Consider the following 18,745-nt stretch of genomic DNA (forward strand, 5'->3'; position numbering starts at 1 on the left):
ATTAATCGTGTTGACTCACTGAATAAGTCTGAGTCGTTCCGCGGTGTCACCATTTATGTTTTCTTGTTTCAAAGTTGACATTAACTGTTATATTGTCATGATTTAACAGAAGTTTGACTGTTCCAATGGGGGGGGGGGGGGGGGGGGGGGTGAATTTTGTGATTTCAGTAAGATTTGAGAACTTTCATGGAATCCTTGATCTTGCTCACTGCTTTTACTTTGTCATCAGATTTCACCAATATGCAGCATTTAGCACCTGTCTCACTGGGATATGTCATGGGAACCTCTTCGATGGTTACATTTTTTTTTCTTGCCATTTGTCACCAATTATGTTAACCATGTTAACTTCCTGTACAGTACATGTATGAATGTAAAACAAGTCATCATATGATGTACGGGAGCTAACGCTGTGTTCCTCCTGAGATTATGTTATCTTTTAGGACAGGTGATAACTTTTCCATCAGTTCTCGTAACAATGTGTGAAACAGGTCTTTTGGGAGTGCTGGGAACTGCCCACAATGTCCTTCTTTCTACTGTATAAGAATGGTGTGCCAACTTTTCTTCATTGACGAGTAGCAAAGGTATGTGCTGTTTGGTAGAAGGCACACAGAATCATTGTGTTGCTCACAGAGTGCGATACATTCAGAACTAAAGTGAGATGATAGATTATCACCTATGACAATCTTGCGACATTCTAAGGAATGTGCCCATGGAATGACCTGATTTTAAAACAAGCCTTTAAAACGGGTAGTATCAAATCAGCTAGATTTTGATCGATTGTATCTTGTATTCTGTGGCCCATTTTCATGTGTTGATAAGATGAGTAGCTTTGTAAACAATATATTGTGGCAATATTTCTCTTTGTTCCTGTGCAAGCAAACATAAGAGAAGTTGATGCTTTTGTTGAATTAAATATCCATTCAGGATACTTGACACCATGACAAAAAATGCATTTCTTTTTGCCAGGATCATCCGTCGGGTTTATCTCATCATAATTTAAAATATTGGATGCAGGGACATCTTTCAGACTTTCCTCCAAGTTGTTGAAATACTCATTGATGGTGGATGGAGAAATTTCAGCTCTTTTAGCTTTTATGTTCTGGGACAGTTTGTGTCATTTGACAAATGATCTAGCCCAGTCATCACTTGGTGTATTCTGCTGAAATCAAATAACTACACAATCAATTTTGTTGAGATAACATTTGACAAGCAGCCACAAGTCAATTGAATCCAACGGAAAATACCACTCACTTTCTGCAATCAAATAATGCACGATTTTCATTTCTTCCTGCACTGTGAGAGCACCTTGTCCTCCATGGTGACCTTTATACTTGCGACGAAGGTGGTTTTTGTAATGTCGCTCTTGCTATATTGTACATTTTAGCAGCTTCTCTTTGTGACATTTCTCCAGATTGCACTTCGGCTATGGCAGTATCCACAAGCTCTTTGTTGTATTTCCTACAGTGTCGCCCAGCAGGCTTTGGTGTATAGTTTCTTGGCATTTCTTTGAAACAATAAAATAACCTGGGTTCAGTATATAAAAAATAACAAGAAAGTATATAAGGAATATAACAAAATAGCCATGTCAGTTTTAAAATATGTGTAGAATGCAGGTGCTTAAAATAGATACAAGTATTTTTGAAATAACACTAAACATTACTTTTATTTTGATGTGGTAAAAGATAGCTTTGGACATATTGGTCAAAAAAAGATATATATATATATATTGGTCGGCTTCACCTCAAAATAGTGGCCAACTTCACCCCACATGAAATGAAAATCCATCCCATAATTTTAAATTAATGGCTGCTCTCAAAATTAGTTACATGAGATTAGCATTAAATAAATGAACACATCAGAACCTAAAATGTGTATTTATAGTATTTATACTGAGTAGTGTATATTGTTGTACTTTGTATAAATATTTTGGTAAAAATGTAGTCAAATGTTCAGTTACAAAAAAACACTTACTTGCAATAATTGGATTCTGTTGAAATCCCACTCTGGAAACTTGAAATAATGACCTTGACTTGAACAAAATGTGGGTTAGGTGTAAAGTCATGAATCAAGAATAATATTTATTAAGTGGCCAACTTCACCCCAGTCTGCGGTAACAGTTTGACTGGTTCTGAACCTGATATATATTCTATATTTAACTGAGGTTTATGTTAAACCAGGCTAGTGAGCATTTCTTGGCAACATGGAGCATTTGCATTGATTGAATGTAGAGCAAGTCCATAACAGACTGTATGGTGATTTGCAGTTCACTGATAGGTTACATCCATACGTAGGTTGCATAAGGGTTTCTTTGACAAGACTAAGGACCAAGTCCTTTTCATTGACATCTAATCTGTTACCATTGATTGTGTCTCGTGCCTTACAGCATAGAAGACATATTGTTTTTGCTCTGTCTGTTCATCTCTTTGTATGTGTGTCAACACTTCATTGAATATATTTGGTATTGTGAACTGTGATCTAATGATTTTTATATATGTTGAATTATGAACATAGTAAATAGTGGTTCAGAAAAGCTTTACACTGACCATGTAGTCCCAGCTTGATATTGGATGATTAAACTTTTTTTTTAAATATGCACTGTGTTATTCTTTTTGTTATTTGGTTGATACCTGTACTTTCAGGAACTTTGTTTTCATTTAGTATCAATTTAGACATGACAAAAAATTTGCAGTGGAAAAAATTTCTCCCACCTACATGAGGGAGAACATATTTCTTTCTCCAGTTTTATAATTAGTCCAGTTACACATAATCATACAGATTGATTGTCTTTAACTACTCACTGACTCTTACTTTCTAACTTGAAAGAAGAAATTGACTGGTAAAGGATGTCCTGTAATAAAACGTCCAACAGCAGCTATCTGAAAAGTATCTAGCTCGAGTCACCTCCAGCCCACCCCTTATTGATGTTGATATGTAGGGGAAGGCTACAAGAAACTCTGTAATTCTTTGGCAATTGTTGACAACCAAAACGGTCGCAAACTACTGTGTCTAAAATACACATTTTTTCCTGAATCTGATGCCACAGAACTTTAGTTTGATTATTCTTGCATCCAGTCATAACATTAAACTTACATGTTGTTAACCGGTACCAACGCTACACAAAGAAAAACACATTTCTTTAAGTCACCACAAGAAAGTACAAAGCAGGTTTGTTTCGGATAGGGGTGTCTGGTTACTTTGTGTAGCGTTTCATTTTGTTGATCTGAAGGTACCGGGGCTAATTGACATAGAAGTCTGGATCTGGATGCAAATGGTTTGGCATAAAAAGTGACAACTATAAGTTTTCTTCATCAGTGTGAGTCTTAAACAGCTTCACCTTCTACTGAACAGGACTGTTGGATTTCGAGATTTATTTATAATCTGGATAAAAAATTGGTCTTTGAAGTTAACCCATAATGGGCCTCTGGTTTAACCATTTTTGTTTTACATGAGAGTGATCTCCCCCTTATTGGAAGAAACTTGTGGTTTTCGTTGGGAAACATGTTTTTGATTTGATTTTATGTTAGTTTAAGTAGTTTGTCATTAATGAATAAACTGATATACGTAAACAAGAAATAATGTCAAAGTTGTGCAACTTATTTTTGTAACAGTATTTTTTGTTTGTATAAATGTAAAATATTATTAACTCTGGCAACATCTTCAGTGCTGACTTGCCCGCCCTTTCAAGGCCTTTGAGTGATGTGTTGAAATGATGAAATACTGTTGCCATAGTTAAGTCTGTTTATGATCTGTGTTATGCAAAAACACTATATTGTCAACACTGGCTGTTTAAAATAAATGTTTATAAAAGCCTGAACTTATAGTTTTCAGATAAAAATATGGCCAGTGTGAACTACCTTGCAAAAACATGTGCTTGTTGCTCCCTGTTAGGAAAAGGTCATAATATTATATCAAAAGTATTATTTAGTAAATTAACACATCCAGTATTACAACATAATAAAGCTTTAAGTTCCACACGTCTGATAAAGAATGACTTTCTGCAAGTAAAATCATCTCTGCAGACACGGTTTTCCACAAGTTCACAGCGAAATATCCCACCCATTTTATGGCTCTTTGTTAAACCTATTGCCAAGGTTTCAGCAGCATTAACAGGAAGGTAAGTATCAATCATATGAAATTTTGTTGAACGGTATGAGGTATTCTTTGATAAATGTTTTCGAATAGTTGGGCAAATACTATAAATTTCTTTAAAGGTGCTTTTTCAAAATTGCATAATTGTTGCTTCCAGCCAAAATGATTTATAACTTTTACTTTGAAATGTAAACATTATGCAAGGCTTGAACGTAACAATTTGTCTCCCACTGCAATTTTTAAAAGAATTGCCATGGGTGAAACGGCCCAACAACAGCAATTTTGATCCTGCCGTTGGCAATTTTTTTTAAAGTGACTTTTGCAGCAAATAAACATGACTGAAAGGTTATTTTGCTGTATGTAAGACATATTTCAAACGTCCAAATGCTAAATATTGGATGATAATGTACATCAGCTGTATACATTTTGCCATTGTTGAGGATCTCTACCAAGTGCCGTCAGTGATTCTTTCTACCTACAGATATTTATATCACAAAAGCAAGCCCTGTTATGCCTTCAGCAAACATATAATTTTATTTTCTATTCAGGGCCCATTTGGGCGACTTAAATATTAAAAAATAATGGCTGTAGTGATCTTCTTTAGAGCTATAACATATATGCATATGAGCCACTATTAATATTTCTATTGCTTGTGGTTCGCTTACCATAATTTGCCAAAATCCATTATTTTTTGGGCCACCACATTTTTTGCCGAGTTTCAAGCCCTGTCTATTACTTTTATTTACGGAAATGTTTTATTAAAGAACCTTTAGAGAATGACCAACAAAACTGGATTACATGTATTTGACATTTAAAATGTTCAGGACTTACAAAATCAATTTGTTTTTTAATGTTATGCAAGCTTTCAGGAGGGTGAAGGGGTTTAGCAAAAAAGAGTATAAAGTTTGTATACCTGTGGAAATATTGATATTTGTGAACAGACTTTAAAGCTGATAAAAGCCAGAAATATTGTGATAAGTGTGTACAGTGGAAATAATGTTCCTGCACATGCATGTTTTTGTGGTCTTGATGTACATTGCAGGGCTCGAAATAGCATATATAATATGGCCTGCTAAGAAAAAAAATGGCCTGCTGGAAATAATACAGCCCGGGGTGAGTGGTGGGTTTAGGACTGTATGGAAAATTAATAGAACCTCTGAGATTATAAAATTAATTGTAATAGAATCTCAAGCTCAGCATGCGATGTTTTGGTAATTTTAGCAGTTGAATTTTACCTGTTTGGTGTAAAAATTGGACTGCTTTTTGCAGGTCGCTATTTTGTGCACTGGTACTGGAACACTTTGCCTATCTGTTGAATATTGCAATACATGACAGTATAATAATGTTATTGTTTTACAGACGTGTGCGAAAATGGTGGCAGAGTTTACCAAAAGACAAAAAGATGCACTTCAAGACGCGTATGACACAGAACTGGCCCATATTCGCCTTGGCCGGTGGAGGTCTAGTTGTCACTGGTTTCGTGTATTATGAGTTACACGTTCAGGAGACACCAGTCACAGGCAGGAAGAGGTTCATTGCGGTTACACACAATCAGCTCATCAAAATAGCATCTGTTGAAGCTCAATCAGTTAGAATTCCTTTTTTTTTCAATGCTGTTTTACTGTTTTATATTCAATAGTACATTGATTTATGTTTACATTAATACTTTGTATTGTAATTATTAGCTGGTGAATGAATAACCATTAATCATAGATGTCTGTTTTCTGTTTATAAGTACATGTACATAGAGTAGGGAGACTTTAGTGTCAAATGAAATACATATTATATGTAATATACTGTCCATTCTTTAAATAATTGTTTTTCAGAGACTAACACATTTGAAACAATTATTTTGTTTTATATCATATTGCCTTGATTTTGTCACATTATTAGTTCCCTACCTGTCCAACCAGTGGAATTACAGGTTTCATCTCTGTCTGTCCCAAATATAGTTTTCCGTATGTTTTTTTCACAATGCCTTGAGATATTGGGCTAAATATTTGTGTATAGCTTTATCATAGATCATGGGACGTAGCCCAATAGTTCATTGCTTTAAATGGGTCAGAATAATGACGAAATACACAACAGTACATGTACATCATTGACAATAGACGACTTCGTTTTTCATTTGAAGTGAAGACCGTGTGTATACTAGTATTGTTAAACAATAATATATTGTTCTGTAGGCAGGCTTATTAGTAGAAATTCTGGCAGGCTAGTACATTTTTGTTGGTTGTGGTCCAGTAGGCAAGTGAAATATTGTAGTACTGTAACAGTTATGAATAATGTTTCACCGTATGAAGATATTTATTGTTTACAATTTAATGGCCAACAAGCAAAGTCTTTAGTATGAAGACAAAACATGTACTACGAGTCATAAACAGTATTACTATATAAACCCAGGTAGGATTTTTTAATTTTCATGTTTTTAGCATACTGTGATAAAGCATATTTAAATTCCGTTGTTTAATGTGTGTTGTTTTTATTTGATGAACTGATGACCATATTGTTTATTATCATGTATGTACATTTTCTTTATGTTAATTTTTAAGTATGGCATTTGTACTACTAGCCTTGTACAGCAAAAACTAATGATGTCTTGTTGAAAGAGACTACATCCTTTTTGTTTCGTGGAAGTTATTTTCAAAATTTTATTCACATGAGAAAACCACGAAAATAAATTCCACACAAAAATAAAGTATTGTACAGTAATAAGACTAGTGGTTAAACTACCCCAAAATATTGTTGGGAATTTTAATTGAAAATGTCAAATTCTAGTCTTCTAGTTTTTTCAATCATATAATTTCAAAAGTTCAGTACACAATTTAATTCTTGCATATTTGTTTGCTAAATTATACTCAAATTCATAATCTGTTATTTGGCAAATGACAGTTGGAACCTTGACCTAATGTTGCATTTATAAGTTTGAATTGTTGTTATATAAATATAATCTTGGACAAATATCAGCTGAAGATGTTTGTGAATAAATAGAATGTTTGTTAGTAAGTAGAATGTTTGTGTGAACATTTTAATTACTTTAAATTGTATTTTTTTTTATCTTGTAACAGCACTTGGATAAGTTCGAAGGTTCTCTCATTCCAATTGACAAACCTGTTTGGAAACGAGTCGAAAGGGTAGCAAACCGCATCATAGAATCCAATCCAATTATTAAATCGATGGATGTGAAGAACTGGAAGCTGACTCTGATCGATGATAAGACAATTAATGCCTTTGTTGTTCCAGTGAGCTCGTTTTAGTATTCTATTGCCTATCAGTGTCAATAACAAAAACCCAGTACTGTTCATTTAGTATTCTTTCCCCAAATCTAAATATACTGCACCAGATATTTTCAGAAGAGATCTTCTATTAAGAATTTTGTGCCAAATATAGTCAAACGTTATTATTGCTATGTTAAAGGGTCTGGACCAAAATAGCTTGAGGTGTTGGTAGCTTGAGATGAGCATAACAGTTGGTAATAATTTTATTTCATGGGACCATTTTTCGACCTTGAATGTCAATATAATGACGTTTGACTGTATATATTTAAAAGTTGTTAGGCCTGTTATTGCCATTTAATAAAAGAAGAAAGAGCCCTTGGTTTTAATAAAAAGATATGCTGTGTTTATTTGTCATTAAATTATATATCGGCATGGAGATGTTTCTGGTTGCTAAAGTGTATAACAGGGTGAAAAAACAAATTGATTCATTTGTTTGTTTTTTGGAGGTTGGGGAGGGTGTTATTCTCCAAATGTTTAAAAATTTGTCTCACTTAGTTATATATAACAGATTAATGTCTTTAAAATTGAAAATCAAGTCAACATCAGTTGAATAAATGTCTAAATTGTTTTTTTTTCTTTTACAGAATGGTCATATTTTTGTATTTCTTGGTCTGGTTGAGTTTGTTGATAATGATGATCAACTAGCCTTCGTGTTGGGACACGAGATGGCACATGCTTTGCTTTCTCATGGGGTAAGTCTATTTCTAAAACCAGTAAGGCAAAAGTGCTCTTACAATAGTGGATATCTATTTTCACCTATTTTCATTAATTCAGCTTTTTGTTTGCGTCAGGGTAATTTTATGAAAATAAATTTCTACACTGCAGGGAAATTGTAAACTTAGTGAAGAAACCTAAGTGCTAGTTATAAAAGCTGTATCTATACCTCAACATAATCAGTGAAGCTGTATCTCACAACACAATCTGAAGCTGTATCTATACCTCACAACACAATCAGTGAAGATGTATCTATACGTCAACATAATCAGTGAAGCTGTATCTATACCTCACAACACATACAACATAATAAGTGAAGCTGTATCTATACCTCACAACATAATCAGTGAAGCTGTATCTATACCTCACAACACAATCAGTGAAGCAGTATCTATACCTCACAACACACACAACAATCAGTGAAGCTGTATCTATACCTTACAACACAATCAGTGAAGCTGTATCTATACCTCACTACATACACAACATAATCAGTGAAGCGGTATTTGTACCTCACAACACAATCAGTGAAGCAGTATCTATACCTCACAACACACTCACAACAATCAGTGAAGCTGTATCTATACCTTACAACACAATCAGTGAAGCTGTATCTATACCTCACTACACACACAACATAATCAGTGAAGCGGTATTTGTACCTCACAACACAATCAGTGAAGCTGTATCTATACCTCACAACACAATCAGTGAAGCTGTATCTATACCTCACAACACACACAACATAATCAGTGAAGCTGTATCTATACCTCACAACACACTCAGTGAAGCTGTATCTATACCTTACAACACAATCAGTGAAGCTGTATCTATACCTCACTACACACACAACATAATCAGTGAAGCGGTATTTGTACCTCACAACACAATCAGTGAAGCTGTATCTATACCTCACAACACAATCAGTGAAACTGTATATACCTCACAACACACACAACATAATCAGTGAAGCGGTATTTGTACCTCACAACACAATCAGTGAAGCTGTATCTATACCTCACAACACAATCAGTGAAGCTGTATCTATACCTCACAACACAATCAGTGAAGCTGTATCTATACCTCACAACACACACAACATAATCAGTGAAGCTGTATCTATACCTCACAACACAATCAGTGAAGCTGTATCTATACCTCACAACACACACAACATAATCAGTGAAGCTGTATCTATACCTCACAACACACTCGGTGAAGCTGTATCTATACCTCACAACACAATCAGTGAAGCTGTATCTATACCTCACAACACAATCAGTGAAGCTGTATCTATACCTCACAACACAATCAGTGAAGCTGTATATACCTCACAACACACTCAGTGAAGCTGTATCTATACCTCACAACATAATCAGTGAAGCTGTATCTATACCTCACAACACAATCAGTGACACATCCAAGTCTTCAACATGAGGAAAACCGAGACACACTGAGGATCACACCCCTGACACAGCCAGACAAACAGTCGCTGATTAATGAATAGGAAAAAGTCCAGAAATATATTCACATGAGACTGCAGTACAGTAACAGTTAATTGCAAATTCAATTTGTTATAATTTGTTTTCAGGCAGAACAGATAAGCTATGCACAGTTTGTGGATTTCATTGTTATTGCTATTTTGGCTGCAATCTGGACCATCATGCCAACAGATGGATTTGCTCTCGTGACGCAGTGGTTTAATAATAAAGTCATGGAGGTAAGTAAAACATTGGAATATGTACTCTTTCAGAGTATTAACCAAAAAAACAATATGATAAATTAGTGCCTTTTATGTGGCTTTTCAACATTTGTTGGATAAAGTATTAAAACATTTAATATATATTTTTCACAAATATATGTGAAAACAGATTTAATAGTATGTAATAATTGTACGAATTACAAATATTGTTGATAGTCTTTTAATAAAGAGCAAATATAAATTGAAATTCATTAGTGGACCAAAGACCACATGACTAGAAGGGAAATAACTCTGTATTGGAGTTGAATGTACAGGTGCTCGATATTGAAATTTCTACTCTATTGCTAGAGAAACATTTAATGGGAACATACCTAGTTAATAGCAAATATTATATTATTAATATACTGACACAGAGTTAAACATTTAAATTTCAGTTAGCAGTTTACCCTTTATTATGTTACATTTCAGGTAAAATGACTTAAATAAAAGTGATTTTGTTTGTTCAAACAAAGGAATATAACATAGGTAATACTTGGCAGTAACTAACTTTCTAAATTCAAGGTTTTTATGTTAAACAAAGAACATTACCATATTTTGTGGAGTATAACCTGCACCACTGTGTTTTAGATGCTTTACAAGACCAATTCATATAACACACACACACCGTTTTATAGTTCTTGGACATTGACTCAGAAATGACAGTGATGTCATGCTTGCATTTATAGTGGCATTGATGAACTTTCAATGTCATACATGTGTAAAACAACGTAAACATCAGTTCCAATAGTTCAACTATCTAAACAATAAAACATCATGCTAACAGAAACATACATTATGTGAAACTAACAATAAAACATCATGCTAACCGTAACATACATTATGTGAAACTAACAATAAAACATCATGCTAACCGTAACATACATTATGTGAAACTAACAATAAAACATCATGCTAACCGTAACATACATTATGTGAAACTAACAATAAAACATCATGCTAACAGAAACATACATTATGTGAAACTAACAATAAAACATCATGCTAACCGTAACATACATTATGTGAAACTAACAATAAAACATCATGCTAACCGTAACATACATTATGTGAAACTAACAATAAAACATCATGCTAACCGTAACATACATTATGTGAAACTAACAATAAAACATCATGCTAACCGAAACATACATTATGTGAAACTAACAATAAAACATCATGCTAACCGTAACATACATTATGTGAAACTAACAATAAAACATCATGCTAACCGTAACATACATTATGTGAAACTAACAATAAAACATCATGCTAACCGTAACATACATTATGTGAAACTAACAATAAAACATCATGCTAACCGTAACATACATTATGTGAAACTAACAATAAAACATCATGCTAACCGTAACATACATTATGTGAAACTAACAATAAAACATCATGCTAACCGTAACATACATTATGTGAAACTAACAATAAAACATCATGCTAACCGTAACATACATTATGTGAAACTAACAATAAAACATCATGCTAACCGTAACATACATTATGTGAAACTAAAAATAAAATTTGTATACAAACTGCACCGTTATATAAGCCATCCCCCTATGACTAGAACAAAAAACATAGCAGGTTATACTCTGCAAAATATGGTATTTACAAGATGTGCATAGACCCTCTTTAATATCTAAATATTCTGCAAATGCTTGGTTGACAAATTGATATATTGTTTCAGTTGATGTTGCATTTGCCATACAGTAGGAAGTTAGAAAAGGAGGCTGATAAAGTAGGCTTGGATTTGGCTGCACGGGTATGTTGATTTTTGTTTTACTGTTGTACTTTCCAGTACAAATTTATTTCATTTTTCAGATTTTTCTTTTTGAGGCACATATGTATGACAAAACCCAGCGACTTGCCAATTCAGACTGTTGGGTGTGAAACATCATTCATCGCGTTTGAACAATCCACACTTCTAAGTTTTATAAAATAGCATTAAAAGATGACCTACAATGCAACATAATATGCATGTTACAGCTTTGAGAAAACATTTCTGGAAGTTTTTCTGATTTAAGACTACTACAGTCCATTCCTTTATCTGTGAAAAAAAGAAGAAAGGAATTTGCTTAACAAATAAAATGACCTTTCTCTCTAACATAGATTATTTTGAGGAGTGTTTCCTTTCCTCAACATTTAGAGAACTGTGATATTTACTCATGAGTTTTCAGAAATGTAAATCTGATGTTTTCACCAGATAAAAGTATCTTACTTTTAAAGTTTTTTTTTTTTCACAAGGACACAAAATATTGCTGCTGTTATTTGTTTTAAATAGCAGCCTAAAATATATATGTCCTGCTGAGAAAAAATATGATAGCACAGTGAGTGGAAGGTTTAGGTTAGTGTGTAAAATAATTTAGGACCTCTGACATGTCTTTTAGAGCATTGAGGAATCGCAGTACTAAATCAGGCCACCGAAAATTTAAAATTTATGTAACCCATTTTCATTTTGCATGACACTTAAATTTAAAGGAAGGGACAATTAAGGCATTTGGCCTGGTATGCATATTCAACGATATATAATGCACATTATTGCTTAATATCGACAAGTATAATCGTATAGTTAATTAATAAAATGGTTAAATGTGATGCCTATTATATATAACGGGCGCAGCCATTTTGTACCATCCCAGTGAATACGCCCTCTGGTGAGCTGGTGGTTATATAATACCTAACGTGTCACGTCAGGAATTAGTCTTCGAACTGAAGAAACAAAACATACCTGATTTTTGCGGATGCATCGCAATGTTCTGTAATAATATCCATCCCAGTAAGCCAGCTTCAAGTATATATTATTTTTCAATACAAAATAAACCACCATTGTCAAAGTGTTGAAATAACTGTATTATGTTTTGTACATAAATTAACCCACGTACTGAAATAATAATCGGCGTGTTTTCTTGGTTAATTGGTCTTTTCTTTCTGTAGCCTGTACCTGTGGTTCCTGATTGGCAGGTGTATCTTTAGACGGTCCCCAGACACTGTGTCTAGACACACTAAAAGACGTGTCCCTTTTATTAAGATCACAGGGTATTGTGTGATACCGCACGGACACCCCTCAAATTATAATGGACATTATCAGCAGTCCTGCTTTATTACTGTAAGTAATTCTGTAAAACCCTTGATTGAGTAGACTTTCCCATCTAAAATCACAAAACTGACCAATTACATAGTCCCAAAGAAAAGAAAATTATCACTTGGGTATTGTGAGTGGTCGTTTTTGCTCAAACGTACCCTACCAATAGGCCTAATAATATGAATTTTTTCTTTTAAGAGAGAAAAATACTATAACTTCATTTCATTCTATTGATGCAAATTGAAATATATTTAGTTAAATAGTTTATTATACTATCAAGTCATTTATGTTATTTTACAAGTCAGGTTGATGAAAGCGAAGCGCCTTGTTGTAAATTAGAGCATTTGTTTACACTGTGTATAGAGGAATTTTGACGGAGCTGATGTCACTTTGCCCCAAGCTACACCACCAGACGTCACAAAAAGGAAACAAAATGTCTGCCCCCAGTTACCAGGAATAATCATGTTTTTTTATTAACTTTAAAATTATGTGTTTTTCATTTGTTAAAGTGTCAGTATGTGTTGGTGGTCCGGGTATGCAGCTTTCCAACACAAGGCTCTTGATTTGAGTTTACTCTCCCTTTAATGCATTAGCAAAAAATTGGCAATGCAGAATAAAATTTGCTTGAGCAATGCATGAACAAAATGATTGTTCTCATAGATTTCAGAGGCCAATGTAGAGCAGATATGATAATCAGACAAACATCTGTCTCTTGAAACAATGGCCTGCAGGGGTTGTTTTTGGTGGTTTTAGCAATTGAATTTCCATCTCACCTGGTATTAAACAAATGTACTTTTCACTTTTTGCAGGCTCTGATTTCGAGTCCCACATTTGTGGAAGACCAATGTTGATATATGGAAACTGAAAGACACAACATGGCTGACATTCTTAATTGCAGATATACTAAAAGACAAAAGTTATTGTGACACACAAAAGACAAAGATAATTGATGATAAATTTTTACTGCTGTGTATGAAATGTTATAATATGGAAAGAGAAATGTCCGAAGGTATGGAAACGAGCAATAGTCCATGAAAAGGGCACACCTGCCATATGCAAATGAGCCACATCACTAGAGGGGGTCCATAGTGAAGTTCACACAGTCAGTAGCGAGTGTGTCCACCTTGAGCATTGATACAGGCCTGACACCGTCGTCTCATTGAGGCCACAAACGCTGGAGAAAGTTCCTGGGAATGCTTGTTTCGCAGATGCGTGGTTAGGATCCATGCGTCTTGGCGTGGGATTGTCACGGGTGGTCGGTCGGCCGCTTCTGGGATGGTCCCTGACCTGGTTGTTTTGTTGATATCGTTGCCATAAGTGTCATATGGTGTTTCTGTGGACGTTGAATTGACGTGGACCACTTGCTGCGAGGTACCAGATTCAAGCATCGCTATGACTCAACATCGGTCATTTTCACTGAGGCGTGGCATGACGAAATTGCATCAGACAGTTCACTAATGGTGTTTTTCTGACTTCTGGACTTCTGAAGGCTGCACAGAGTGACAATGATTTGCAACTGAATGTCTGGCCTTTTATGGCGAACACTGGACAGGATTTCTCATGAATATTCCATGTTTCTTGCACAAAGCATGCAATCGGTGCAACAACTGCTTGGTTGCATTTCTTCCAGCTGTTTCATGCACATTTTCTCTGGTTTACATCCATAAATCCATTCACAAATTTATTACTTCAAACAATCCATGACACAATAACTTTTGCCTTTCAGTATATTTTTTATATTTGAACATTTTGGTTTCAGAAAACCTTACTGTTATGGTCCAGCAAATGGATAGACCAACTGGAAAATATTAAACATATTTCACAAATGAATATTTTAAGGTGGATATTTCACTTTTATCAGGCATGTTATGATATCCGGGGTAGCAGTGTCTTCTGGCAGAAAATGGAGATTCGTGAACAATACATAGATGACAATGAAGCTGTGCCCGAGTGGCTTTCCACTCACCCAGCCAGTGGTAATAGAGTCAAATTCCTGGACTACCTCATTCCACAGGTGAGTTAACAGAGTCACGTTCCTGGACTACCTCATTCCACAGGTGGGTTTATCAGGATAATCAAACAGTCAAGTTCCTGGACTATCTCATTCCACAGGTGGGTTTATTGGGCTAATCAAACAGTCAAGTTCCTGGACTATCTCATTCCACAGGTGGGTTTATCGGGTGAATCAAAAAGTCAAGTTCCTGGACTATCTCATTCCACAGGTGGGTTTATTGGGCTAATCAAACAGTCATGTTCCTGGACTATCTCATTCCACAGGTGGGTTTATCAGGCAAATCAGACCAGTGTAGTAGTCACTCATAGACATGACAGTAAGGTAAACATTAAAAGCATAAAAAGGTTTTTCTTTTTAAAATAGGTCATCATTTAGAAGAACAGCACAGGCATTTAAAAAAAAATCTTAACCTGACTCATAAACATTGGCACTTGCTCCCATTCCAGTAGACTGATCTGAACATCCCAGCAGTCATTATTTAGAACAGAATTATTTTTATCCAGAAGGAACTGTTCTGGTGTATTCTATATAGATGGGTGTTTGTTATATAAGGTATCTTTTGTAAAAGGTTTGACTGTACATTTAGGATATCATTCAGTTGAGACATATTTGGAAATACAAAGATGAAGCGAATAACCAAAAATGGGTCTTGAAAAGTATGGGGTTATTATGAGCCTTTACATCACAGAACAATAAAGAACAGTTTTAAGGTATGTCAAAGTCCAGAACAGTTTTCAGGTAATGCTAAAATCCATAATTTAAAAAAAATGCATTTGTTTACTAGTTAAAATCTCTAATGATGTTCATCTCGAATAATGTTAAAGCATGGAGAATAGTGTATTTTGTGTGCTTGTGTTGCAGGCATTGGTGGTGCGAGAGGGATGCAAATGTTTCCGACTTCCCGCCCACGATCCACGAGATCACTACAAAAGCCTGGAGCAGGAACTACAGAACACCACCATCGCACGGAGAGCTGGACAGAACCTGCAGAAAGTGCCAGTACTGCCAACTACAGTCTCTTAACAGTGTGGGGTTCATTTTAGCCTGAGTAATTTAACAGTTTTAATATGATGGCAAAGTATTATGGCCATTGATACTTTTATTATAGTGGCTGTGCAGAAAAGCTACCAAAAATGGCCATTATGAGTAAGATGTCCTTCAGGTCAGGTCAGGTCATAGGTTTTAACGTGCACATTCAGAAGGTGCAGGTGTTGACTTTTATCAGCTTCTGTTTTGTTTTCAGCATTGTTTATTATTTACCTTCATTAAAAATGTATCTACTCAAAGGTTGATCAGTGATGGTTGGGTGTTTCATACATCTCTTTCCCAATATCTAGCCATATTTTTGGTGGGTATGATGGGACAAATGATGCATTGTAAAATGTGATTTCATTGCCAATTATAAAGAGATAAATGCTGTAACCATGGATATATTTTATTAATGTTAATTTTTGAAGTGATTTATATATTATTACTGTTTTTAGTATCAAAATAGCTTAGGTATATTTTATACTGTCTGTTAACATGTTGTTAGTATAATATATAATTATATAACCAAAACTTGTTGCCTTTTGCAGTGAGATATTTTCAAAAAGATATGCTTTTTCATATACATTTTGTACATATCTTTGATTCAAAATGGATGTTTTGTTCTTATGGTGAAAATAAGCTGCAGGTGTAGTAAATTATCTATTAGACTCAAATTACTTGTACTCGTTATCTCCTATCACCACTGTCTGTTTTACAAGACAAGGTGACCACGTGTAGTTGGTGAGTACCCATTAAGTGCTCTCCAAGAACACCTGGGTGTATTAACACCTACTTATTACTGTAGTATGTCTAATGTTTTGTATTGTTTAATTAATATGTCTAATGTTTTGTATTGTTTAATTAATCGAACATGTAATATAATTACACTTGTATGTAACTATTCAGTTTACTGCGAAACTTCTAAAAGATTTTTATCAACACACAATTGTTCGAAATATATTGTATATTGTTAGAAATTGTGATGACTTTGTTGCATAATCTAGGGATTACTGTAAATCGGTTAATGTTAGCAAGCATGAAATGTTAGCTAGGCCATACAAGACGATAATATTTCATGACATTAAATTTAAAGAGACATAAACAGACTGTAGTAAAAAACCTTTGTGCAATTATTTTGTCTGTGATTAACTGAAGGCACAGCAATGGTGATATGCTATTGATTAAAACAAAAGGATAGCAAACAATAGTTGGTTAGCATATACATTACTGCAACTTTCTACTAAATTCAAGATGCCTGTAAGCTGCATGTCAAAAACATTATTTCAGCTGATCCTACAAATTAAGCTTATTCATTTTTCAGTTTCTGATATGATGACCTCACTAAAGTTCTATGTTCACTTATTTAGATTTTGCAAAATTTTAAGATTGCTAACATAGTATAATTTACAGTATTTTGCCCTTTTTGAACTATTCATCTTTAACCATATTAATAACTAATCAAACATAAGTCTTTGTCAGTAGAATTGCCACAGTTTGTTTTGTTTTGTGTTAGCCACCACAGATATATGTATGATCACTTCCATCATTGGTTAGTTAAATATTTACTGTATCAGTCCAGGCACCAGCGTCTTCTGACCTGGGGCCTAATTCACTAAACTCCCGCAACTTTGCGATCTCGCAGTGCAATGCTAAAAGACTTGCAAAGAGGATGCTTTGTTGTCTAGCAGAGCCTAAGAGACCTTTGTGAATGAGACCCCTGGCACACTGTCGTCGAATTCACACACATCTGAATAACACTTCAAACTACATGTAACAGGCACAGAGGATTTAAGCTCCGGACAGACGGGTGCTTATGTTATACCATCATACATCACTAACCAGATGTTCCATACCAAAATTACCACAATATAGTGATTTTTCAACTGGGTTATTTCATGGTCTTCTTGTTTTGCTGTCATCATGATACCTTTCTTTCATGCAACTTCATGTGATTTTGCATTGTATTTTGTTGAATGTTTGTTGAAGGCCTTCATCTGTTGTTTGACCACAATGTTGTCACCAATCTATATTCTAGATTACCTAACTAACCTTCCACCCCCTCCCCCTTCTTTTGGATGACGACAGATGAATATTTAATTTTTACACTTTCTACCCAGTGGTAAAGCGCTCGCTTGATGTGGATTCGGTTTAGGCTATTTCTCGTTCCAGCCAGTGCTCCACAACTGGTGTAGCAAAGGCTGTGGTATGTACTATCCTGTCTATAGGATGGTGCATATGAAAGATCCATTGCTGCTAATCGAAAAGAGTAGCCCATAAAGTGGTGACAATGGTTTTCTCCCTCAATATCTGTGTGGTCTTTAACCATCTGTCAGACGCCATATAACCGTAAATAAAATGTGTTGTGTCTTTAAATAAACCATTTCCTTCCTTCTACCCGTGACACTGCTGTGAACACAACAGTTGTAAAATGCAGTGCAGCTTTGTATTTACACACCAGTTTTTCATCTTTCAAACAAGTGGTAGCGAGTGATTTGCATTCCATAGGATAAATATTGAGTAAGCTCTCACATATTGACAAAGTAAGTTTTAATAGCACACTTTGAAAAATCACTGAATTAGTGTAATGATATTCAAACACGGGGGGCCGGCTGGGGTTAAAGAAATGTGTCTTCAAATAATCTGCAGCAGGTGCAGTGCTAACATAGGTGGACAACAAAAAAAGCTTCTGAGAAGCACTTAAGAAGCGTCTAGATGCGCAATCTCGATCGTGCACCTCATTTCTAAAGGACAGTTACAAGTTATAAAATTCTTGATGTATGCCT

General features: G+C 34.9%; 1 protein-coding gene across 1 annotated transcript; it reads left to right on the plus strand.

Moving 5' to 3' along the window:
* Positions 1–3,479: 3,479 nt before the first annotated feature.
* On the plus strand, positions 3,480–18,124 carry LOC121376364 (metalloendopeptidase OMA1, mitochondrial-like). Its single transcript, XM_041504211.1, has 8 exons — positions 3,480–4,114; positions 5,449–5,677; positions 7,158–7,331; positions 7,952–8,059; positions 9,673–9,801; positions 11,525–11,599; positions 14,781–14,933; positions 15,795–18,124. The coding sequence occupies exons 1-8, from the start codon at positions 3,837–3,839 to the stop codon at positions 15,954–15,956; spliced, it is 1,308 nt and encodes a 435-aa protein (XP_041360145.1). The 5' UTR covers positions 3,480–3,836; the 3' UTR covers positions 15,957–18,124.
* Positions 18,125–18,745: the final 621 nt, after the last annotated feature.

The sequence above is a fragment of the Gigantopelta aegis genome, chromosome 6 (assembly GCF_016097555.1).
Source record: "Gigantopelta aegis isolate Gae_Host chromosome 6, Gae_host_genome, whole genome shotgun sequence".
Taxonomy (NCBI): domain Eukaryota; kingdom Metazoa; phylum Mollusca; class Gastropoda; order Neomphalida; family Peltospiridae; genus Gigantopelta; species Gigantopelta aegis.

Excerpts from the sequence above, each read along its gene's own strand:
- LOC121376364 (XM_041504211.1), top strand. The coding sequence starts at position 3,837 with ATGGCCAGTGTGAACTACCTTGCAAAAACATGTGCTTGTTGCTCCCTG. Across the intron at positions 8,060-9,672 it reads ATGCTTTGCTTTCTCATGGG|GCAGAACAGATAAGCTATGC; the intron begins GTAAGTCTATTT and ends ATTTGTTTTCAG. Across the intron at positions 9,802-11,524 it reads TTAATAATAAAGTCATGGAG|TTGATGTTGCATTTGCCATA; the intron begins GTAAGTAAAACA and ends ATATTGTTTCAG.